The following is a 26711-nucleotide window of genomic DNA, read 5'->3' on the forward strand; positions in this document are numbered from 1 at the left end:
TGAATGCAGATATCTCGCGATTTCTACAAATATATAAGAAAAAAGAGTGGCTAAGGTAAATATTGGTCCTTTGGAAGATGAGAAGGGAGATTTAATAATAGGAGGCGGGGAAATGGCTGAGGAGCTGAACAGGTTTTTTGGGTCAGTCTTCACAGTGGAGGACACAAATAACATGCCAGTGACTGATGGAAATAAGGATATGATAGGTGAGGACCTTGAGATGATTGTAATCACTAAGGAGGCAGTATTGGGCAAGCTAATGGGGCTAAAGGTAAACAAGTCTCCTGGCCCTGATGGGATGCATCCCAGAGTGTTAAAAGAGATGGCTAGGGAAATTGTAAACGCACTAGTGATAATTTATCAAAATTCACAAGACGCTGGGGTGGTCCAAGAGGATTGGAAAGTAGGAAACGTGACACCACTGTTTAAAAAAGGAGGTCGGCAGAAAGCGGGTAATTATAGGCCGGTAAGCTTAACTTCGGTTGTAGGGAAAATGCTGGAATCTATCATTAAGGAGGAAATAGCGGGGCACCTGGAGGGAAATTGTCCCATTGGGCAGACGCAGCATGGGTTCACAAAGGGTAGGTCGTGTCTGACTAATTTGGTAGAATTGTTTGAGGCCGTTACCAGTGCAGTAGATAACGGGGAGCCAATGGATGTGGTATATCTGGATTTCCAGAAAGCTTTTGACAAGGTGCCACACAAAAGGTTGCTGCATAAACTAAAGATGCATGGCATTGAGGGTAAAGTGGTAGCATGGGTAGAGGATTGGTTAACTAACAGAAAGCAGAGAGTGGGGATAAATGGATGTTTCTCTGGTTGGCAACCTGTAACTAGTGGGGTCCCTCAAGGATCAGTGTTGGACCCGCAGTTGTTCACAATTTACATAGGTGATTTGGAGTTGGGGACCAAGTGCAATGTGTCAAAGTTTGCAGACGACACTAAGATGAGCGGTAAAGCAAAAAGTGCAGAGGATACCGGAAGTCTGCAGAAGGATTTGGATAGGTTAGGTGAATGGGCTAGGGTCTGGCAGATGAAATTCAATGTTGCCAAGTGTGAGGCTATCCATTTTAGGAGGAATAACAGCAGAATGGATTATTATTTAAACGGTAAGATGTTAAAACATGCTGCTGTGCAGAGGGACCTGGGTGTGCTGGTGCACGAGTCGCAAAAAGTTGGTGTGCAGGTGCAACAGGTGATTAAGAAGGCTAATCGAGTTTAGTCTTTCATTGCTAGAGGGAAGGAGTTCAAGACTAGTGAGGTTATGCTGCAATTGTATAAGGTGTTGGTGAGGCCGCATCTGGAGTATTGTGTTCAGTTTTGGTCTCCTTACCTGAGAAAGGACATATCGGCACTGGAGGGAGTGCAGAGGAGATTCACTAGGTTGATCCCAGAGTTGAGGGGATTAGATTATGACGAGAGGTTGAGTAGACTGGGACTGTACTCATTGGAGTTTAGAAGGATGCGGGGGGATCTTACTGAGACATATAAAATTATGAAGGGAATAGGTAGGATAGATGCGGGCAGGTTGTTTCCACTGGTCGGGGAAAGCAGAACTAGGGGGCATAGCCTCAAAATAAGGGGAGGTAGATTTAGGACGGAGTGTAGGAGGAACTTCTTCACCCAAAGGGTTGTGAATCTCTGGAATTCCTTGCCCAGTGAAGCAGTTGAGGCTCCTTCTTTAAGCGTTTTTAAGAAAAAGATAGATGCCTTTCTAAAGAATAAAGGGATTCGGGGATATGGTGTACGGGCCGGAGAGTGGAGCTGAGTCCACAAAGATCAGCCATGATCTCATTAAATGGCGGAGCAGGCTCGAGGGGCCAGATGGCCTACTCCTGTTCCTAATTCTTATGTTCCTTATGATTTGTTTGGGCCGGTAAAACCCCGCGGGTGAAAAAAGTGCGGCTGGAATGGGGGGGTGGGGTGGGGGGGGGGGGTGGTGGTTCTCCCGAATTTATTAACTACGACTGGACGGCGAATATTGCGATGGTCAGGAAGTGGGTAGTGGACGAGGGGTCAGTATGGGAGCGGGCGGAGGCAGCCTCATGTAAGGACACGGGTTTGGTGGCACTGTTAATGGCACCTCTGCCGTTCTCACTGGCTCGGTACTGCACAAGCCCGGTAGTGGCGGCTGCCCTGAGGGCTTGGGGACCGTGGAGGCAGCACATGGGGTTAGAGTGGGGGGGCGGTCTGTATGGGCACCGATATGTGATAACCACTGGGTCGCTCCTGGAGGCTGGGTGGTGGGTTTTGGAGGTGGCAGAAAGCGGGGATCGAGCGATTTGGGGATATATTTATTGATGAGGGTTTCCTGAGTCTGGAGTAGGGGTTTGAGTTGCCAGGGGGGAATTGTTTCTGGTATCTTCAGGTGAGGGATTTTGTGCGGAGGCAGGTTTTGACCTTCCCGACTTGCCGCCCCTGGGGCTACTGGATAAGGTGGTGTGGAGAACAGGAGTGGCAGAAGGGAAGGTCTCCGAGATCTATAAGGAGCTGACGGAGTGGGAGGGTGCCCCGATATGGGAGGTGAAGAGAAAGTGGGAAGAGGAGCTGGGTGGGCAGTTGGAGGCCGGGTTATGGAAGGAGGCTCTGAGGAGAGTTAATGCATCCTTGTCGTGCGCCAGTCTCAGCCTGATACAGTTTAAGGTGGTCCGTAGGGCTCACATGTGTGGCCCGGATGAGCAGGTTCTTTGAGGAGGTGGAGGATAGGTGCGGGAAACGTGCGGGGGGTCCTGTGAATCATGTCCCTATGTTTTGGGCGTGTCCGAGGCTGAGGGGTTTCTGGCAGGGATTTGCTGACATCATGTCAGAGGTCTTACAAGCGAGGGTGGTGCCGATTCCAATAATAATAATAATCGCTTATTGTCACAAGTATGCTTCAATGAAGTTACTGTGAAAAGCCCCTAGTCGCCACATTCCGGCGCCTGTTCAGGGAGGCCGGTAAGGGAATTGAACCCATGCTGCTGCCTTGTTCTGCATTACAAGCCAGCTGTTTAACCCAGTGTGCTAAACCAGCGCAGTGGTGGGGATCTTCGTGTGTCGGAAGACCTGGAAGCCCAGGGGGTGAGAGAGGCCGACATCCTGTCCTTTGCCTCCATGGTGGCCCGGAGATGGATCTTACTAGGGTGTAGGGACTTGAGGCCCCCAAAGTCGGGGGTATGAGTTAGCGACATGGCGGGGTTTCTCAGACTCGAGAAAATTAAATTCGCCACAAGGGGATCTTTGCAGGGGTTTGCTCAGATGCAGCAGCCGCTCATCGGCTTCTTCAAGAAGAATTAAGCTGTCGGTGGGGGGTGGGGGGGGGGGGGGGTGCAGGGAAAGGGGAGGCATGAGAGAGACGGGTAAGGGCAGGAGAACCAATGGAGGGGTGGTTGGGGAAGGTGGCATTGTTTGTGTAAGCCATGTTGGCTAGGGCTTTGTGATCGGTGGGGGGGGGGGGGGGTTTGGTTATATTGTGTTTTTCTTTTTGTCGACAATTTGACGTGTAAATTCGTTAGATATAAATGCCACAATAAAATATTTTCTTTAAAAAATTAATTGGGATCTGGCCGGGTATCCTAATATAAATTGGGGTCTGGTCCGGTATCCTAACCTAAGTTGGGATCTGGTCCGGTATCCTAACCTAAGTTGGGATCTGGTCCGGTGTTGTTCATAAATTGGGATCTGGAGACTTCCGGGTGCGGAGATGACCAGCTAAGTCGCACGTTTCGGCACCTCCCGTTTCAACTGACTTTTGGGCTCTTATCGAGAGCCCCAACGGAAATTTTCAAAGGCCAAACACAGTGTGAGGCGACATAGGAAGGAGTCCCCCCGGGTGTGGATGGAAAGAAGTGATAGTAGTGGCCAGATTGTGGAGGATCCTCTGGAGCAGTGGCAGAGAAGAGAAGGGAGAAGCAAGATGGCGGCTGAGGGAGCCCAGTTGGTATGGGCCTGGAACAGCAGGAGTTCCTCCGGCGATGTGTGGAGGAGCTCAAGAAGGAGGTGCTGGCACCGATGCTGCAGGTGGTTGAGGGGCTGAAGGAGACGCAAAAGACCCAAGAGATGGAGCTCCGTGGAGTGAAGGCAAAGGCTGCCGAAAATGAGGACGAGATACAGGGCTTGGTGGTGAAGACGGAGACACACGAGGCGCTACACAAGAGGTGTATGGAGAGAAGACCAAAGGCAGGGGAAATACCGCGAGCAATAGTGGTGAGATTCCACCGCTACAAGGACAGGGAGATGGTCCTGAGATGGGCTAAGAAGACACGGAGCAGCAGATGGGAGAACGTGGTGATCCGCGTCTACCAAGATGGGGGTGCGGAGGTGGCGAGAAGGAGGGCGAGTTTCAATCGGGCCAAGGCGGTGCTCCACAGGAAGAAAGTGAATTTCGGAATGTTGCAGCCGACAAGACTGTGGGTTACACACCAGGGCAAACACCACTACTTCGAGACGCAGAGGACGCGTGGACATTCATTCAAGAGGAGAAGTTGGACTAGATTTGGGAAAGGATGTTTGGAATGAAGTAGCGAGGTGGTGGCAAGGAATTGTAAATCAGATGGGGAATTTTTTCCCCTCAAAGGGGGGGGGACACGAAGAAATGTGGGCGCCGGTGGGGAAGGGGATGGGGAAGGAGAGAGGGAGCTGCGCCATTAGGGGCGGGGCCGAGAGGGAAGCACGGGCTTTGTTCCCGCGCTATGGAAACTGTGGCGGGAAAAGCGGGCGTGGGTACGAGGGGGCCTCACACGCAGGGGGGCTAAGGATAAACGGGGGAAGCCGAGGTCAGCCAGAGTTTGCTGACTCCGGGAAGCAATATGGGGGGTGCAATCAAGCTAGAGCGGGATCGAGCGGGGGGGGGGGGGGGGGGGGATTAACTGGGTTGCTGCTGCTAAGGGGAAGGGGGAGCTGTTGCAGGATGGGATGGTCGGGACGGGAGGGCGCCGTCTGGGGGACAAGCGGTTGCGTGGGAACCGGGTGAGGAGCTGGTTTAAAAAAGGGGATGGCTAGTCGACGATGGGGGGGGTAAAGAGCCCCCCAACCCGGTTGATCACGTGGAACGTGACAGGGTTGAATGGGCCGATTAAGAGGGCAAGGGTTTTTGCGCACCTAAAGAAGCTAAAGGCAGACGTGGTTATGCTTCAGGAGACGCACCTGAAACTGGCGGGTCAGGTCAGATTAAGAAAAGGATGGGTGGGACAGGTATTCCACTCGGGTTTGGATGCGAAAAATAGAGGGGTGGCAATACTGGTGGGGAAACGGGTATCGTTTGACGCGAAGACCATAGTGGTGGACAGTGGGTAGGTACGTGATGGTGAGTGGCAGATTGCAAGGTGAAGCGGTGGTGCTGGTGAACGCATATGCCCCGAACTGGGATGATGCGAACTTTATGAAGCGTATGTTGGGGCGCATCCCGGACCTGGAGACGGGAAAGTTGGTAATGGGGAGGGACTTCAACACGGTGCTGGACCCAGGGCTGGACCGGTCCAGATCTAGGACCGAGAGGAGGCCGGCAGCGGCCAAGGTGCTTAAGGGCTTTATGGAGCAGATGGGAGGAGTGGATCCCTGGAGATGTACTAGACCGAGGAGTAAAGAGTTTTCCTTCTTCTCCCACGTCCATAAGTGTACTCCCGGATAGATTTCTTTGTCCTGGGAAAGGCGCTGATCCCGAAGGTGGCAGGAGCGGAGTACTCGGCTATAGCCATTTCAGATCATGCCCCACATTGGGTAGATCTGGAACTAGGTGAGGAAAAGGAGCAACGCCCACTTTGGAGATTGGACATGGGACTGTTGGCGGACGAGGGGGTATGTGGAAGGGTGAGGGGATGTATTGAAAGATACCTAGAGGTCAATGATGACGGAGAGGTCCAGGTGGGAGTAGTCTGGGAGGCGCTGAAGACAGTGGTGAGAGGGTAGCTGATCTCCATAAGGGCCCATAAGGGGAAACAAGAGGGTAAAGAAAGGGACAGACTGATTGGGGAGATTCTGAGGGTGGATAGGCATTATGCGGAGGCTCCGGACGAAGGGCTATACAGGGAAAGACGGAGACTACACACGGATCTTGACTTGTTGACCACGGGTAAGGCGGAGACGCAGTGGAGGAAGGCACAGGGAGTACAGTATGAATACGGAGAGAAGGCGAGCCGACTGCTGGCCCAACAACTTAGGAAGAGGGGGGCGGCGAGAGAGATCGGAGGAGTTAGAGATGAGGAGGGAAGGATGGAACAGAGAGCGGAGAGGGTAAACGGGGTATTTAAGGTATTCTACGAGAGGCTGTATAAGGCCCAACCCCCGGAAGGGAAAGAGGGAATGATGCATTTCCTAGACCAGTTGGAGTTCCCGAAGGTTGAGGAGCAGGAGAGGACAGGACTGGGAGCGCAGATTGAGGTAGAGGAGGTGGTAAAAGGAATCGGGAGCATGCAGGCAGGGAAGGCCCCGGGACCAGATGGGTTCCCGGTGGAATTTTATAGGAAATATGTGGACCTGCTGGCCCTACTCCTGACGAGAACCTTCAATGAGGCTAAGGAAAGGGGGACACTACCCCCGACGATGTCGGAGGCGACGATATCGCTGATCCTGAAAAGAGACAAAGACCGGCTGCAGTGCGGGTCATACAGGCCTATCTCCCTCCTGAACGTAGATGCCAAGTTATTGGCCAAAGTGATGGCGATAAGGATAGAGGACTGTGTCCCTGGGGTGGTGCATGGTGACCAAACAGGATTTGTTAAAGGGAGGCAATTGAATACCAATATACGGAGGTTGTTGGGGGTGATGATGGTGCCCCCTCCGGAGGGGGAGGCGGAAATAGTGGTGGCTATGGATGTAGAGAAGGCATTTGATAGAGTGGAGTGGGACTACCTGTGGGAGGTACTGAAGAGATTTGGATTTGGAGAGGGGTTCATTAGATGGGTTCGGCTCCTGTACGGGGCCCCGGTGGCAAGTGTGATTACGAACAGGCAACGATCCGACTACTTCCGACTATATAGGGGCACAAGACAGGGGTGCCCCCTGTCCCCGTTACTGTTTGCGTTGGCAATTGAGCCATTGGCCATAGCGCTGAGGGGCTCTAGGAAGTGGAGAGGGGTACTTAGAGGAGGAGAAGAACATCGGGTGTCATTATACGCGGATGATCTGCTGTTATATGTCGCGGACCCAGTGGAGGGGATGCCTGAGATAATGCAGACACTCAGGGAGTTTGGAGAGTTTTCGGGATACAAATTGAATATGGGGAAGAGTGAACTGTTTTTGATGCACCCCGGGGAACAGGGCAGGGGAATAGACGAGCTGCCGCTGAGGAGGGTAACAAGAGATTTCCGGTATTTAGGGATCCAGGTGGCCAGGGACTGGGGAACCTTGCATAAGCTTAACTTGACACGACTGGTAATGCAGATGGAGGAGGACTTTAAGAGGTGGGATATGGTGCCCCTGTCATTGGCGGGCAGGGTGCAAGCGGTTAAAATGGTGGTCCTCCCGAGGTTTCTTTTTGTGTTTCAGTGCCTCCCCATACTGATTACAAAGACCTTATTTAAGAAGGTGGACAGGAGTATCATGAGCTTTGTGTGGGCCGGAAAGACCGCAAGGGTAAAGAGGGGGTTCCTGCAGCGCAGTAGAGATAGAGGGGGATTGGCACTGCCGAGTCTGAGTGATTATTATTGGGCCGCTAACGTGTCTATGATATGTAAGTGGATGAGGGAAGAAGAAGGAGCGGCGTGGAAAAGGCTGGAGATGGCGTCCTGTACGGGAACTAGCTTAAAAGCACTGGCGACGGCGCCGCTGCCGTTCTCCCCGAAAAGATACACCACAAACCCAGTGGTGGTGGCGACTCTGAAGATTTGGGGGCAGTGGAGACGACATAGGGGAGTGACGGGGGCCTCAGTGTGGTCCCCGATAAGGAACAACCACAGGTTCGTCCCGGGAAGGATAGATGGGGGACTTCAATCTTGGCAGCGAGCAGGAATTGCAAAACTGAAGGACTTGTTCTTGGACGGGACGTTCGCGAGTCTGGGAGCACTGACAGAAAAATACGGGTTGCCACCTGGGAATGCATTTTGTTATATGCAAGTGAGGGCATTTGTGAGGCAACAGGTGAGGGAATTCCCGCAGCTCCTGGCGCAGGGGATCCAGGACAGAGTGATTTCGGGGGCATGGGTGGGTGACGGTAAGGTGTCCGATATATACAGGGAAATGAGAGACGAGGGGGAGACGATGATAGAGGAACTGAAAGGAAAATGGGAAGAGGAGCTGGGGGAAGAGATTGAGGAGGGGCTGTGGGCAGATGCCCTAAGTAGGGTAAATTCCTCGTCCTCGTGTGCCAGGCTCAGCCTGATCCAATTCAAGGTATTACACAGGGCGCATATGACGGGAGCAAGATTGAGCAGGTTTTTTGGGGTGGAGGATTGGTGCGGGAGGTGCGCGGGAAGCCCTGCGAACCACACCCACATGTTTTGGTCATGTCCGGTATTGCACGGGATCTGGGTGGGAGTGGCAAAAGTGATTTCAAAGGTGGTGGGGGTCCGGGTCGAACCAAGCTGGGGGTTGGCTATATTTGGGGTTGCAGAAGAGCCGGGAGTGCAGGAGGCGATTGAGGCTGATGTTTTGGCCGTTGCGTCCCTAGTAGCCCGGCGAAGGATTCTACTTATGTGGAAAGAAGCTAAACCCCCGGGCGTGGAGGCCTGGATAAACGACATGACAGGGTTTATAAGATTGGAGCGGATAAAGTACGCACTAAGAAGTTCGGCTCAGGGGTTCACCAGGCGGTGGCAATCGTTCCTCGACTATCTCGCAGAGCGATAAGGGAAAATAGGAAAGACAACAGCAGCAACCCAGGGGGGAGGGGGTGGGGGGTGGGGGGAGGGGGGAGGGTGCATTCGGGTCTTCGGGGTTTTTTTGTGTGTTGTTACATATTTGCTGTTCATATTTATCTTCTCAATGTTACTATTTCTTTTTGTTTCTTATTTGTGTTGGCACTTGCCGTTAGTTAATATATTATTTTTAAAACGATCAATGTATATATTGTTACAAAGTTGTAAAAATGGAAAATTCTTGGTTGATCGAAAAACTTTAATAAAATATATATATTTTTTAAATTGGGATCTGGTCGGATATCCTAACATAAATTGGGGTCTGGTCCGGTATCCGAACATAAATTGGGATCTGGTCCGGTATCCTAACATAAATTGGGATCTGGTCTGATATTCTAATAGAAATTGGGATCTGGTCCGGTGTTGTAACATAAATTGGGGTCTGGTCCGGTATCCTAACATAAATTGGGATCTGGTCTACTATCCTACCATAAATTGGGATCTGGTCTGGTATCCTAACATAAATTGGGATCTGGTCTGATATCCTAACATAAATTGGGATCTGGTATCCTAACATAAATTGGGGTTCTGGTCCGCTATTCTAACATAAATTGGGGTCGAGTCCGGAATCCTAACTTAAATTGGAATCTGGTCTACTATCCTAAAATAAATTGGGATTTGGTCTGCTACCCTAACATATGGGATCTGGTCTGATATTCAAACATAAATTGAGACCTGGTCTGGTATCCTAACATAAATTGGGGTCGGGTATCCTAACATAAGCTGTGAACTGGTATCCTAAAATAAATTGGGGTCTGGTCTGGTGTCCTAACATAAATTGGGATCTGGTATCTGAACATAAATTGGGGTCTGGTCTGGTATCCTAACATAAGGTAGGATCTGGTATCCTAACCTAACCTAAACACAGCCCAGTCCATCACACAAACCTGCCTCCTATCCATTGACTCTATCTACACCTCCCTGCCTTGGGAAAGCGGGCAGCATAATCAAAGACCCCTCCCACCTGGCTCACTCACTCTTCCAACTTCTTCCCTTGGGCACGAGATACAAAAGAGAACATGCACAAACAGATTCAAAAACAACTTCTTCCCCACTGTTATCCGTCTCCTCAACGACCCACTTAAACTGACCTGATTAATACTACACTCCTGTATGCTTCACCCGATGCCAGTGTCTATATATTTACATTGTGTACCTTGTTTTGCCCTATTATGTATTTTCTTTTTATTTTATTTTCTTCTCGTCCTAAATGATCTGTTTGAGCTGCTCGCAGAAAAATACTTTTCACTGTACCTTGGTACACATGACAATAAACAAATCCAATCCAATAAATTGAGATCTGGTCTGGTATCCTCAAAAATGTGCTGCCAAAATGCCACCAACACATCTCCTGCCCTCCCAGGGGCCCTAACATCCTTGACCGCTGCTACATAAACATCAAAGGCGCCTACCGATCCATTCCCTGACTGCATATCGGAAAATTGAATCACAAGACGGTGCTCCTTCTCAAGGCATACAAGCAGAAACATTAGCGGTCGTGCAATGCTGGTCCGAGGCAACAGATGAGCTCCTATGCAACTGCTTGGAGTCAGTGAACTGGTCCATATTCAAGAACTCAGTGGCCAACCTGGACAAGTATACCACCACCGTCACAGACTTCATCCGTAAGTGTGTCAAAGATTATTTGCCAAAGAAGGTAGTGCGTGCGTTCCCCAACCTGAAACCACGGTTTAACCAGGAGATCCACACCCTACTGAAGTCCAGATCTGAGGCGTTCAAGACAGGTGACCCTGACCTATACAAGAAGTCTAGGTACAACTTTGCAAAGCTATCAGGGACGCCAAGAGACTATACCAAACTAAGCTAGAGTCCCAGACTAACGGCATGGTCTCTCGGTTGTGGCAAGGCTTAAACAATGTAACGGGTTACAAAGCAAAGCCGAGTAGTACCTCGGCAACTGAGCACACCTCCCTGCTGAATTCAATACATTCTATGTTTGTTTCAAGCAGGAAGCCAACAAACCATTGTCAACTGCCCCAACAACCTCGGACACACCCATATCTACCGTCACAGCCTCAGAAGTTAGTTTGGCGGTAATGTGGGGGATGTACTTTGCCACATTTGAGGAATTTGTTCATCGAGGGGGAAGGTGGAGGGAAGGGCGAGTGAAAAAGCAGAAAAATTTGTACAAACTGTATAATTGGGTGTTGGGGAGTTTGCTCCCCGGCTTGTTTATGTTTTGTAACCATTTATATAAGTTTGGAATAAAATACATTTTCAAAGAAAAAGGAAGTTGAGTTGGCCTTTTTGAAAATTAACCCACGGAAAGCAACAGGTCCTGACAGAGACCCGGTCGTGCACTCAGATCCTGCACGGACCAACTGCTGTGTGTGTTCGCAGACATCTTCAACCTCTCCCTACTCCTTTCCAAGGTTCCCACCTGCTTCAAGAAGACCACCATCATACCAGTGCCAAAGAAGAACCAGGCAACGTTCCTCAATGACTACCGTTCGGCAGCCCTAACATCTATCATTATTAAGTGCTTTGAGAGGTTAGTCGTGAGACACATCAACTTCATACTTCCAGACTGCCTTGATCCACTGCAATTTGCATTATGCCACAACCGCTCCACAGCAGGTGCTATCTTCCTGGCCCTGGACTCATCTGGAGCATCTCGACAAGAAGAGCTCCTACTCATTGACCACAGCTCCACCTTCAACACCATAATCCCAGCTAAGGTCATATCCAAACTCCAAAATCTAGGACTTGGCTCCTTTCTCTGCAACTGGATCCTCTACTTCCTGACCCATAAGACCACAATCAGTAAGGACAAACAACGACATCTCCTCCACAATAGTCCTCAATACCAGGGCCCCAAAAGGTTGCATACTTAGCCTCAAGAGGCTGGATTAGCACACTGGGCTAAATCGCTGGCTTTTAAAGCAGACCAAGGCAGGCCAGCAGCACTGTTCAATTCCCACACCAGCCTCCCCGAACAGGCACTGGAATGTGGCGACTAGGGGCTTTTCACAGTAGCTTCATTTGAGGCCTACTTGTGACAATAAGCGATTTTCATTTTAGAGGCTGGTTTAGCTCACTGGGCTGAATTGCTGGCTTTTAAAGCAGACCAAGGCAGGCCAGCAGCACGGTTCAATTCCCGTAACAGCCTCCCCGAACAGGCGCCGGCATGTGGCGACTAGGGGCTTTTCACAGTAACTTCATTGAAGTCTGCTCGTGACAATAAGCGATTTTCATTTTAATTTTCCTGCTATTCTCCCTATACACATATGACTGTGTGGCAAAATTCGGCTCCAACTCCATCTGCAAGTTTGCTGATGACACGACCATAGTGAGTCGGACCTCAGACAACAATGAGAGTACTGACGGGAGGTAGAGAACCTAGTGGCATGGTGCAATGACGCCAGCCTTTCCCTCAATGCCAGCTAAACTAAGGAGCTGGTCATTGACTTCAGGAAGCGAAGTGCCGTACATGCCCCTGTCTGCATCAATAGATCCGAGGTGGAGATTGTTGACAGCTTCAGGTTCCTAGGTGTGCACATCACCAAACATCTGTCCAGGTCCACCCATGTCGACACAATAACCAAGAAAGCACAACAGCGCCTAGACTAGCTCACGAAACTAAGGAAATTTGCATGTCCACATTGACTCTTACCAATTTTAAAAAACGTACCATAGAGGCCGTACCAGCATCCCCGAACAGGTGCCGGAACGTGGCGACTAGGGGCTTTTCACAGTAACTTAATTGAAGCCTACTCATGACAATAAGCGATTATTATTATTATTATTATTATTAGAAAGCACCCTTTCTGGCTGCATCACAGCCTGGTATGGCAACTGCTCGGCCCAAGTCCGTAAGAAACACAGCCCAGTCCATTATGTGAACCCGCCTCCCATCCATTGACTCTGTCTACACCTCTTGCTGTCTTGGGAAAGCGGGCAGCATAATCAAAGACCCCTCCCACCCGGGTGATTCACTCTTCCAATCTCTTCCATCGGGCAGAAAATACAAAAGTCAGAGAACATGCACTAACAGTTTCAAAAACAGCTTCTTGCTTGCTGTTACCAGACTCTGGAATGACCCTCTTTTGGACTGAACTGATCTCTCCACGCATCTTCTTTACAGTTGTAGCACTATATTTCGTATCCTTCACTTGCTGTCTATGTCTGTGTATTTACATTGTTTATTTATCGTATGTCCTATGTTTTTCATATATGGAACGATCTGCCTCGACTGTATGCAGAACAATGCTTTTCACTGTACCTCGATACACATGACAATAAACCTAAATCTATCCTAACAAATTGGGATCCGGTAACCTAACATAAATTAGGATCTGGTCCCATATCCTAACATAAATTAGATTCCGGTATCTGAACATGAATTGGGGTCTTGTCCAGTATCCAAATATATAAAAGTAGAGATGTCTTGCTGTATAGGGCATGGGTGAGACCACACCTGGAGTACTGTGTTCAGATTTGATGATATACTTTCATTGGAAGCAATTCAGATAAGGTTCAGTCAGCCAATTCCTTGGTTATCTTGTGAGGAAAGGTCAATCAGGTTCAGCCTATATTCATTGAAGTTTAGGAGAATGTGAGATGATACTGAAATATATAAGATTTGAGGGGGTTTGACAGGGTGGATACCAGTGGAATGGGATTTCTACTCTGAGAGCCGTTCGTGTTTGGAACCCCAGTGAACGTTGGAGCATGGCTCACAGAATATACTCCAGGCCCATTAGACAGATTTCTGAGCAACAAGTAAGGCAAAGGCTATTGGGCGCAGGCAGCAAAGTGGAGTTAAGGCCACATCAGGTCTGCCCTGATTTTATTGAAAGGGGGATCCAGCTCGAAGGCTGAATGGCCGAGCCCTCCTGTCAGGGAGCTACTCAATGTGGGTGGGTCTGTCTATCTCAAGGCGGGTACTGTGTGTGCCAACTTCCAACACTGGTCACAAACTGACTCATGGTGTCTTTGTCTTGTTCAGCTGTGAAGCCTGACCGTGTGCTGGGAACATGGAAAACACCTTACTGAGGAGTTTACTCTTCCTGTCTCTCTGTTCAATGGGTGAGTATGGTTATGCTCTTTGAGGGAGCTCACAGCAGGAAATGTAACGGATGCTATTTTACATTTGGCAGGGTTTCTACATTGGGAGGAGAAAGACCTTGGTCCCGTGGGGTGCATAACAGGAGACACAGACCTTCTACAGGGAGTGTGTACACCAGGACATACACCACCCCCCCCCCCTTCCCCAGGGAAAGGGTCTGTGTATCAGGTGTGCACAGACCCTCTCCCTGGGGGGAGGGGGTATATCAGGAGATACAGATCCTCTCCCCAGGGAGTGTATATTGGGAGGGCATAGACCCTCTCCCTGGGGCAGTGTACATCAGGAGGTGCATACCCTGTTACTGCTGGGGGTGTATATCAGGCGGTAAATGCCCTCTCCCTGGGATGTGTATATAAGGAGGTAAGGACCTTCTCGCTGGGGTGTGTATCTCAGGAGGTACAGACCCTCTCCCTGGGGTGTGTTATCTCAGGAGGTACAGACTCTCTCCCTGGGCTGTGTATATCATGAGGTACAGATCCTCTCCTTGGGGTGTGTATATCAGAGGTTCAGACCCTATCCCTGGGGTGTGTAGATCAGGAGGTACAGACCCTCTCCCTGGGATGTCTACATAAGGAGGTAAGGACCCTCTCCCTGGGGTGTGTATATCAGGAGGTACAGACCCTCTCTCTGGGATGTCTATATAAGGAGGTAAGGACCCTCTCCCTGGGGTGTGTATATCAGGAGGTACGGACCCTCTCACTGGGGTGTGTATATTGTTATGGGCCAGGGTTTAGAGAACACCAAAGTGTATCATGGAGTTCACCTGACCCACAACTTTTAATAGATTTCGGTTATGGGGAGCACAAGGGCCCACTCTACAGGTGTGATGCAACAGAGATCTAAAGTACTTTTAAAACAAAACTATGTTTATTTATGAATCTAGTTAACACTTTATAAACACACACTGAACATCTTAAGAACTATCAACACCAATAATCCCCACAAATACAATATTCTATAAGTAACCCTTCATAACTTTCCTAACAACATCCATAAGACCAAAAGACCCTTTTTACAGAAAGACAGCAGGTTTAAATTCTCTATAGAAACAGGTATAACTTTGAAATCACCCAAATGAACACTCTTTAGCTTGTAGAAATATCCATGCACATCTGCTGGCTTTCACTGCAGCTCTTCACTCTGAAAAACGAAACTAAAACACAGACACACACCAGTTTTTGTTCAAAGCGAAAGTAAAAGCAGAGTAGCAGCTCAGCTCCACCCACACACTGACATCACTGCAGCTATTTGATAAACATCCATTTCTTAAAGGTACTCTCACATGACACCTCCCCCCAAGAAAAATAAATAAACCATCAACTTCAAGATGGTTTCATTTTTCACCTTTTCACTTTCCTTCAAGAAATATTGACAGTGAATATACTTTTTTTTTAAACGAAACAAAACACGCAAACATTTATAATAACATAGTCCATTTTAGTTCTTCTTCCTCCACCGAACCTGCTTCTTTTCATCATATTTGTGACAAAGCATCGGCTATCACGTTTTCTCGTATTACCACATGTATTATTTTTAAATTAAATGGCAGTAACAATAAACTCCATCAAAACAGTCTTGCATTGTTATTCCGGAAACGTTCCAAAATCGTCACTGGATTATGATCAGTATATATAATTGTGTCAGACGGATTGCTGGTGTTGCTCTTTCTAGCTTTAGTCTATTTGCTCTGTTTAGGTCACCTTTGCTCATGAGTCGCCAGGTATCTTTATGATACCGCCACGTGGTTCAAGTTCAGGTTATGATTAATAACACAGCACACCGCTTAGTAAGGATTAAAACAACGGTCATTTATTATATACAACAAGCAATATTAATACCCTATTACTACTTTCTATATAATAAACCTATCACTACTGGCCAATACTTAACTTAGGAAGAGCCCACCAGGTCAGGGAAACGAATGGCTTGTCCAATCAAATCTGGCCCGCGGGATTCAAAAGGCTGCTACAGGTCGGTGGCTAGGTGTCTCTACCGGATAGCGATCGTTGGATTCAAACTTACTATACACGGTGGCTGGTCTTGCGAAGGTCTCGAGCAGGCAAAGATGAGAGAGAGAGAGATCTGAACTTGGACCTTTACTTTTATAGGGCCCAGGGGCTTCCCGCCTCCCGGGGCAGCCCTTGACCCTGAGTCCCAAGTGATTGGATTCTGTCCCCAGTCTCTGGGGTCGATGTGTCCAATGGTGAGGCGATTCCTCGATCGGGGGGTGGTCGCTCACCTGTCTTTGTTTCGGCCACTGCAGGCGCCGACAGGTCTGGCCCGGTATTCAATTGCTAATATGTTGCAATTGTTCCCGGGGATAGCCGATTTAACTGGATGTCTGAGTAGATTAGGTGTAAACAGACCTGAATGCAACTGCGGATACCTGGGTTGATGGGCTGTTGATAGCCCTGAGTATCGATCTGGGCTACGTTCCCAGAGCTGAATATGCAAACCTGTCTGCAGCTGCCTGCTTGTGTCTTCTTGGCTGTTTTCCCAGCAGTCTTTCGGGTTATCCGTTTTAAACTGGGTTTTGGCCAGATTAATCGGAACGCAGCCATTTTACATGGCTACACTGGTCACACAAATTTGAAAATGTTGCAAAGCTAGCACCAAGCTCAAAGTCTCCTTCTCAATCGTTGAATACTTCTTCAGGTGAGAATTCAGTTTCTTTGAAAAATAACCAATAGGCCACTCCAGTCCTTCGTCGTTGTCTTGTAGACGCGCCGCATCTACGCCCACATCACGTGCATCAACAGCCACTTTGAATGGTTTTGTATAATTTGGGATGGCTAACACAGGAGCAGTGGTTAACACAGCCTTCAGGCCGTCAAATGCCTGTTGACACTCCGCTGTTCACTTTAAATTTGCTACGCTTCTTGAGCAAGTTGGTCAGTGGAGCGACCACACTGCTAAAGTTTGGTAGAATCCACTCATGCCAAGAAATCACATTATTTCCCTTCGTGTCGAGGGTTTTGGAAACTCACCAATAACTTTTGTTTTCACATCCCGTGGGACCATTCAACCTGTCCGATTGTATGGCCCAGGAAAGTGACTTGGGCTTTTCCAAATTCACTTTGGCTAGGTTTGCCACCAAACCCACCTCCTGAAGTCGATCGAATAACTCCATCAGATGCTTTAAATGTTCTTTCCATGTGAGGAATGGGAATGGGAACCGGATTTGTAGTCCAGCAACTAAGGTAGCCGATATTCAGGACGCCAAAGCATGTAATGAGGCAGTGGGGAAGGGAACACCGACAAAGGAGAGTATTTGCAGGCACGGAGATGGGTTGAAGTGTGTATACTTCAACGCAAGAAGCATCAGGAATAAGGTGGGTGAACTTAAGGCATGGATCGGTACTTGGGACTACGATGTGGTGGCCATCACGGAAACTTGGATAGAAGAGGGGCAGAAATGGTTGTTGGAGGTCCCTGGTTATAGATGTTTCAATAAGATTAGGGAGGGTGGTAAAAGAGGTGGGGGGGGTGGCATTATTAATTAGAGATAGTATAACAGCTGCAGAAAGGCAGTTTGAGGAGTATCACCCTATTGAGGTAGTATGGGTTGAAGTCAGAAATAGGAAAGGAGCAGTCACCTTGTTAGGAGTTTTCTATAGGCCCCCCAATAGTAGCAGAGATGTGGAGGAACAGATTGGGAAACAGATTTTGGAAAGGTGCAGAAGTCATAGGGTAGTAGTCATGGGCGACTTTAACTTCCCAAATATTGAGTGGAAACTCTTTAGATCAAATAGTTTGGATGGGGTGGTGTTTGTGCAGTGTGTCCAGGAAGCTTTTCTAACACAGTATGTAGGTTGTCCAACCAGAGGAGGGGCAATATTGGATTTAGTACTGGGTAATGAACCAGGGCAAAGGATAGATTTGTTAGTGGGGGAGCATTTTGGAGATAGTGACCACAATTCTGTGACTTTCACTTTAGTAATGGAGAGGGATAGGTACGTGCAACAGGGCAAGGTTTACAATTGGGGGAAGGGTAAATACGATGTTGTCAGACAAGAATTGAAGTGCATAAGTTGGGAACATAGGCTGGCAGGGAAGGACACAAGTGAAATGTGGAACTTGTTCAAGGAACAGGTGCTACGTGTCCTTGATATGTATGTCCCTGTCAGGCAGGGAAGAGATGGTCGAGTGAGGGAACCATGGTTGACAAGAGAGGTTGAATGTCTTGTTAAGAGGAAAAAGGTGACTTATGTAAGGCTGAGGAAACAAGGTTCAGACAGGGCATTGGAGGGATACAAGATAGCCAGGAGGGAACTGAAGAAAGGGATTAGGAGAGCTAAGAGAGGGCATGAACAATCTTTGGCGGGTAGGATCAAGGAAAACCCCAAGGCCTTTTACACATATGTGAGAAATATGAGAATGACTAGAGCGAGGGTAGGTCCGATCAAGGACAGTAGCGGGAGATTGTGTATTGAGTCTGAAGAGATAGGAGAGGTCTTGAATGAATACTTTTCTTCTGTATTTACAAATGAGAGGGGCGATATTGTTGGAGAGGACAGTGTGAAACAGATTGGTAAGCTCGAGGAAATACTTGTTAGGAAGGAAGATGTGTTGGGCATTTTGAAAAACTTGAGGATAGACAAGTCCCCCGGGCCTGACGGGATATATCCAAGGATTCTATGGGAAGCAAGAGATGAAATTGCAGAGCCGTTGGCAATTATCTTTTCGTCCTCACTGTCAACAGGGGTGGTACCAGGGGATTGGAGAGTGGCGAATGTCGTGCCCCTGTTCAAAAAAGGAACTAGGGATAACCCTGGGAATTACAGGCCAGTTAGTCTTACTTCGGTGGTAGGCAAAGTAATGGAAAGGGTACTGAAGGGTAGGATTTCTGAGCATCTGGAAAGACACTGCTTGATTAGGGATAGTCAGCACGGATTTGTGAGGGGTAGGTCTTGCCTTACAAATCTTATTGAATTCTTTGAGGAGGTGACCAAGCATGTGGATGAAGGTAAAGCAGTGGGTGTAGTGTACATGGATTTTAGTAAGGCATTTGATAAAGTTCCCCATGGTAGGCTTCTGCACAAAGTAAGGAGGCATGGGATAGTGGGAAATTTGGCCAGTTGGATAACGAACTGGCTAACCGATAGAAGTCAGAGAGTGGTGGTGGATGGCAAATATTCAGCCTGGATCCCAGTTACCAGTGGTGTACCGCAGGGATCAGTTCTGGGTCCTCTGCTGTTTGTGATTTTCATTAATGACTTGGATGAGGGAGTTGAAGGGTGGGTCAGTAAATTTGAAGACGATACGAAGATTGGTGGAGTTGTGGATAGTAAGGAGGGCTGTTGTCGGCTGCAAAGAGACATAGATAGGATGCAGAGCTGGGCTGAGAAGTGGCAGATGGAGTTTAACCCTGAAAAGTGTGAGGTTGTCCATTTTGGAAGGACAAATATGAATGCAGAATACAGGGTTAACGGTAGAGTTCTTGGCATTGTGGAGGAGCAGAGAGACCTTGGGGTCTATGTTCATACATCTTTGAAAGTTGCCACTCAAGTGGATAGAGCTGTGAAGAAGGCCTATGGTGTGCTCGCGTTCATTAACAGAGGGATTGAATTTAAGAGCCGTGAGGTGATGATGCAGCTGTACAAAACTTTGGTAAGGCCACATTTGGAGTACTGTGTACAGTTCTGGTCGCCTCATTTTAGGAAGAATGTGGAAGCTCTGGAAAAGGTGCAAAGAAGATTTACCAGGATGTTGCCTGGAATGGAGAGTAGGTCTTACGAGGAAAGGTTGAGGGTGCTAGGCCTTTTCTCATTAGACCGGAGAAGGATGAGGGGCGACTTGATAGAGGTTTATAAGATGATCAGGGGAATAGATAGAGTAGACAGTCAGAGACTTTTTCCCCAGGTGGAACACACCATTACAAGGGGACATAAATTTAAGGTGAAAGGTGGAAGATATAGGAGGGATATCAGAGGTAGGTTCTTTACCCAGAGAGTAGTGGGGGCATGGAATGCACTGCCTGTGGAAGTAGTTGAGTCGGAAACATTAGGGACCTTCAAGCAGCTGTTGGATAGGTACATGGATTACGGGAAAATGATATAGTGTAGATTTATTTGTTCTTAAGGGCAGCACGGTAGCATTGTGGATAGCACAATTGCTTCACAGATCCATGGTCCCAGGTTCGATTCCAGCTTGGGTCATTGTCTGTGCGGAGTCTGCACGTCCTCCCCGTGTCTGCGTGGGTTTCCTCCAGGTGCTCCGGTTTCCTCCCACAGTCCAAAGATGTGCGGGTTAGGTGAATTGGCCAATGATAAATTGCCCTTAATGTCCAAATTGCCCTTGGTGTTGGGTGGAGGTGTTGAGTTTGGGTAGGGTGCTCTTTCCAAGAGCTGGTGCAGACTCAAAGGGCCGAATGGCCTCCTTCTGCACTGTAAATTTAATGATAATCTATGATTAATCTAGGACAAAGGTTCGGCACAACATCGTGGGCCAAAGGGCCTGTTCTGTGCTGTATTTTCTATGTTCTATGTTCTATGTCTGGCTAAAAATTACCAGATCGCGATGTATACTGCACAATTGGGTAATCCTGAAATAATTTTATTAGTTAACCATTGAAATGTGGCTGGGGCGTTTTTCATGCCAAATGGCATAACTTTGAATTGGTATACAGCATCTGGAGTCACAAAAGCTGAAATCTCCTTTGCCCTTTCGGATAAAGGTACCTGCCAGTAACCTTTAAAGTGGATTGTCCCACCTTGTCATTGCAATCCTCCAAACGTGGGATAGGATAAGAGTCCGTTCTTGTAACAGCATTAACCTTTCTCTAGTCCACACACAACCGTTGGGTACCATCCAGTTTTGGTACCATCACTATGGGTGAGCTCCATTGGCTGCAACCCATTTCAATTATGCCATTTTTAAGCATACTTTCAATCTCTTTGTTAATCTGTACCAAATTTAAAGGGTTAAATCTATATGGATGTTGTTTAATTGGAACAGCATTTCCCACATCTACATCATTTATAGTCATTTTAGTACTTCCCAATTTATCTCCACAAACTTGCCCATGTGATATCAATAACTCTCAGGTCAGTCCGTTTTTCCTCTGGAAGGTAACTTAACAATTTATCCCAATTTTTAAGAACTTCCTTGTTTTCCAATTTAATTTGAGGTATGTCAAATTCACAGTCATCTGGATTTGGTTCGTCACTTTGAGTTAGCATCATTAAAACCTCCTCCTTTTGCTCTCCTTCCCTTTCAAAGTACCTTTTAAGCATATTCACATGAATTTTCCTTCTCTCCGGTGTTCTTACCACATAATTCACCTCACTTAATTTCCTTTCAATCTGATACGGTCCACAAAACCTAGCTTTTAAAGGCTCCCCTACCACTGGTAACATCACTAAAACTTTATCCCCACTGACAAAACTACGAACTTTGGATTTCTTGTCTGCTACCCGTTTCATCACATTCTGTGCAACTTTCAAATGTTGTCTAGCCAATTCACCTGCTCTATTTAATCGTTCCCTCAAATTTGACACGTAATCCAATAGTGTAATTTCCGATTTCTCACCCACCAATTTTTCCGAAATCAATTTAAGTGGTCCTCTTACCTCATGACCAAAAATTAGTTCAAAACGACTACATTTGGTAGACTCATTAGGTGCATCCCTAATTGCAAACAATACGAATGGGATTCCTTTATCCCAATCCTTTGGATAATCTTGACAATACGCCCTGAACATTGTCTTTAATGTCTGATGCCACCTTTCTAACGGTCCCTGCGATTCTGGATGGTACGCAGTTGATTTAAATTGTTTTACTCCGAAGCTATCCATAACTTCTTTGAATAACTTTGAGGTAAAATTTGATCCTTGATTATCATAGATTATCATAGAATTTACAGTGCAGAAGGAGGCCATTCGGCCCATCGAGTCTGCACCGGCTCTTGGAAAGAGCACCCTACCCAAGGTCATCACCTCCGCCCTATCCCCATAACCCAGTAACCCCACCCAACACTAAGGGCAATTTTGGACACTAAGGGCAATTTATCATGGCCAATCCACCTAACCTGCACATCTTTGGACTGTGGGAGGAAACCGGAGCACCCGGAGGAAACCCACGCACACACGGGGAGGATGTGCAGACTCCGCACAGACAGTGACCCAAGCCGGAATCGAACCTGGGACGCTGGAGCTGTGAAGCAATTGTGCTATCCACAAGGCTACCGTGCTGCCGTGATCTGATGATCTGATTGTATTTCTGTGAGTAGTCCATATCTAGTAAAGAATTTAAGTAACTCCTCCACAATCCTTTTAGCTGTAATATTACGTACTGGAATGGCCTCTGGAAACCTAGTAGACACATCCATTACAGTCAAAAGATATTGATTCCCACTTTTTGTTTTAGGAAGTGGTCCTACACAATCGATTAGGACCCTTGTAAAAGGTTCCTCAAATGCTGGAATGGGTATTGAGGGCGCTGGTTTTCTCACTGCTTGAGGTTTCCCTATCACGTGACATGTGTGAAATGATTGACAAAATTTAACTACATCTTTATGTAGTCCAGGCCAATAAAAATGTTTCTGGATTTTAGCTTGAGTTTTCCTTATTCCCAAATGACCTCCCACTGGTACCTCATGTGCAACTTGCAACACCTCCTTTCTATACCCTACTGGCAATACTATTTGATGAAATTCTGCCCACTTTTCATCCACCTGCATATGTACAGGTCTCCATTTTCTCATCAAGACATCATTTTTACGGTAATAACACTCTGGTAGACTGTCAGATTCCTCTTCCGTATATGCTTTCTGATATATCCGTTTTATTTCTACATCTTTCTGTTGTAACTCCTCCAATTTTCCTGAACTAAAAATATCCGCCTAATCCCCCACCTGTTCTTGTTCTTTTTCAACCATGTGATCAAAAATCGTTTCTGATAATTGCACTTCAACTTCAACTTCATCTTCACTCTTTGATTTCTCCTCTTGTCTTAACCTGTGACTTTGCGACCTTGTTACTACACAATCCGGAAAAATCCCTGGACATTCGTCCATCAACACTTCAGTTGTCTGATTTTCCACTGGCTTGTAAACTACAGTAGGCATCACTCCCACCTGTGATCCAGCTATATCATTACCCAAGGTAAACTGTATTCCTGGACAAGATAGTTTCTCTATTACTCCTACTACCACTTCACAACTCTTCACTGGACTTTCCAACCTTACCTTATATAATGGAACGCTACTCCTCTTACCCGGAATTCCACATATCACCACCTTTTCTGGCAACATTCTTCCCAAACTACATAATTCCTCATCTCTTACCATTAAAGATTGACTAGCCCCTGTGTCTCTTAAAATTGTGACTTCTTTACCTGCTCCTCCTGATACACGAGTAAACTTTACCCACACAAGTAAATTCTGTAAAGACATCTGGCACCTTCTTAACAATTACTTCTTGAACAGGCTGTACAATCGTTTGCACCTCCTTCGCTTCCCTTGGGCTTTCCTTTACCACTTAACAAACCCCACTGTCTTATCCTATTTTACCACATCATCCTTCCCAGTGCTTTTCTTCAACCACCAACACTGTGACTTTACGTGGCCTAGTTTATTACAATGAAAACATCTGAAACGTTTCATTTCTTTTCCACCCTCCTGGATTTCTTTTTTAATCTGAGGTATACTCTCTTTATTGTCTCCCATCAGATCACCGTGACCTTTACCACTTGAGTGTTTCTCATGTCCCCAGTTTCTATCCCTCACCGGCTGAAACTGATGTCGGAAACCAATTTTTGATTTATGAACTAATTCATAATCATCTGCCATTTCCGCTGCTAATCTAGCAGTTTTAACCCTCTGCTCTTCCACATGAGTTCTCACTGCATCAGGAATTGAATTTTTAAACTCCTTCAAAAGTATAATTTCTCGGAGAGCTTCATACGTTTGGTCTATTTTCAAAGCCCTTATCCACCTATCAGAATTACTCTGAGCCTTTCAAACTCCATGTATGTTTCACCAAACTCCTTCCTTAAATTTCTAAACCTTTGTCTGTAAGCTTCAGGCACTAGCTCATATGCACTTAAGATGGATTTCTTCACCTCCTCATACGTTCCAGACACCACCTCCAGTAGTGATGCAAACATTTCACTTGCTCTACCTACCAGCTTTGTTTGCATCAGTAACACCCACATGTCCTGTGGCCATTTCATTTGTTTAGCTACCTTCTCAAATGAAATGAAAAAGGTTTCCACTTCCTTCTCGTCAAACCTTGGCAATGCTTGGACATATTTAAATAGATTCCCACCAAGCCTTCGACTATGACGCTCTTTCTCACTATCCTCATCACTATCATCCAACTGTACGTTTCCCTTTACGTCTGCCAATTTTAACTGATTGTCATGTTTCATGGCCATTTTCTGAAGTTCAAACTCCCTCTCTTTATCTTTTTCCCTGATCTGTATCTCCCTTTCTTTTTGTTTTTGTTCTGCTAGGGCTATTCTTTCTTTTCTCCTTTCTTCTCTCTCCTTTTCTTTTTCCTCTCTCACTCTTTCTGTTTCTTTTTCCTCTCTCTCGTAGTCAAGCGGCTTTGATTCTTTCTTATGTTCCATTTTTTTAATTTGCAACTGAATTTTTGCCATTTCCAATGAGTCAAACTCTATCTCCGGCAACTTTAAATGCTTAACCACTGCCATAATTACCTCATCTTTTCGCATTTTGTCAGGTAATGTTAACTGCAATGTTCTTGCCAAATCTAACAGTCTGCTTTTCGTTTCTGTCCGTAAAGTACTATGTGTGACATTCTCCACCCCCAAAAACTTCTGAGCCTCTGAAAGAGCCATTGTTCACAACACTCTCCCCACTTAAACTAAAATACCACACCGGAAAAGCAACAATCCTTCACTGTCTTTAAGTTCACACAAGCCAATCCAATAGATAGACTTTTATCCCGGACGAGCCCCCAATTGTTATGGGTGAGGCGTTTTCAGAACCCCAAAATGTATCATGGAGTTCAACCAACCTCTCCCTTTAATGGATTTGTTGTTTTTCCTAGCTCACATCTTTTTCCCTCGAAGTGGGATTACAATTATGGACACGTGGGTTTTCAAACACAAAACACTGTTTATTTCATGAACTCCACTTAACATTTTAAGTAAGCATTGGATCTCTTAACAACCCTTACTTCAATGATAACTCAGAAAATATTGCAACAGTAAATAATTCCTTAAAATGTTCCTTCAAACTTCCAAGAGACTGCATACCTTTAAACAGTATCACATCAGGTTAAAGGATATATATATTTTCTGTAGAATGGCAGAGGCATATTAGCTTGGTTGACTTCAGCTCCAGCACCTTGCTTTCTTCCTGCAGCTCTCTGGACACACACAGACACACCCAAGCTGCGTTCTCAAACCTGGCTTTCTCCCTTCAAGCAGATCACAGCAAACCAGAACTTCTCAAGCTGCTGTCTCAAACTGGCTTTCTACTTTTAAACTGCTCTCAGCAAAACCAGCCAGGCACTTTTTAGCTGCTCTCAGCAAAACCAGCCAGGCACTTTTCAAACTGCAAAACCAAAACTGCAAAATGGCTGAACTGAGCTCAGCTCCACCCACTCTCTGACATCACTGTTTTCTTAAAGGTACATTGCTTAAACATCCATGTCTTAAAGGTACTCTCACATGACAGGTGCATTCCTAATTGCAAACAGCACAAATGGAATTCATTTATCCCAATCCTCTGGATGATCTTGACAATCGGCCCTCAACATTGTCTTTAATGTCTGATGCCACCTTTCTAACGCTCCCTGCGATTCTGGATGGTTCGCAGTTGATTTAAATTGTTTTATTCCTAAGCTATCCATAACTTCTTTGAATAACTTTGAGGTAAAATTTGATCCTTGATCCGATTGTATTTCTGTGGGTAGTCCATATCTTGTAAAAAACTTAAGTAACTCCTCCACGACCTTTTTAGCTGTAATATTGCGTACTGGAATGGTCTCTGGGAACCTAGTAGACACATCAATTATCGTCAAAAGATATTGATTCCCACTTTTTGGAAAAGGTCCTACGCAATCAATTAAGACCCTTGCAAAAGGTTCCTCAAATGCTGGAATGGGTATTAAGGGTGCTGGTTTTATCACTGCTTGAGGTTTCCCTATCACTTGACATGTGTGACATGATTGACAAAATTTAACTATATCTTTATGTAGTCCAGGCCAATAAAAATGTTTTGAGATTTTAGCTTGAGTTTTCCTTACTCCCAAATGACCTCCCATTGGTACCTCATGTGCTACTCACAACACCTCCTTTCTATACCCTACCGGCAATACTACTTGATGAACTTCTGCCCACTTTTCATCCGCCTGCATATGTACAGGTCTCCATTTTCTCATCAAGACATAATTTTTACGGTCACTCTGGTATACACGCAGATTCCTCTTCCTTGTATGCTTTCTGATACATCCGTTTTATTTCTATAGCTTTCTGTTGTAACTCCGCCAATTTTCCTGAACTAAAAATATCTGCCTCTTCCTCCACCTGTTCTTGTTCTTTTCCAACCATCTGATCAAAAATCGTTTCTTTTTTTTTTAATAAATATTTTATTGAAAATTTTTGGTCAACCAACACAGTACATTGTGCATCCTTTACACAATATTATAACAACACAAATAACAATGACCTATTTTATAAACAAAAAATGAATAAATAATAAATAACAAAAATGAAAACTAACCCTAATTGGCAACTGCCTTATCACAAGTAACACTCTCCAAAAATATAATTTAACAGTCCAATATATAATTATCTGTCGCAACGACCTATACATATTA

At 46.4% G+C, this 26711-nt stretch overlaps 1 protein-coding gene across 1 annotated transcript in view; it reads left to right on the forward strand.

The window, feature by feature from the left end:
- LOC140430953 (CD59 glycoprotein-like) overlaps nucleotides 1-26711 on the forward strand; it is a 138115-nt gene that overhangs the window by 71528 nt on the left and 39876 nt on the right. The window contains exon 3 of the mRNA XM_072518791.1: nucleotides 13801-13880. Within this exon, the coding sequence (XP_072374892.1) occupies nucleotides 13829-13880 (52 nt within the window). The 5' untranslated portion in view covers nucleotides 13801-13828. The remainder of the gene's footprint in view (nucleotides 1-13800; nucleotides 13881-26711) is intronic.

This window comes from Scyliorhinus torazame, chromosome 10, assembly GCF_047496885.1.
Source record: "Scyliorhinus torazame isolate Kashiwa2021f chromosome 10, sScyTor2.1, whole genome shotgun sequence".
In the NCBI taxonomy this organism is placed as follows: Eukaryota; Metazoa; Chordata; class Chondrichthyes; order Carcharhiniformes; family Scyliorhinidae; genus Scyliorhinus; species Scyliorhinus torazame.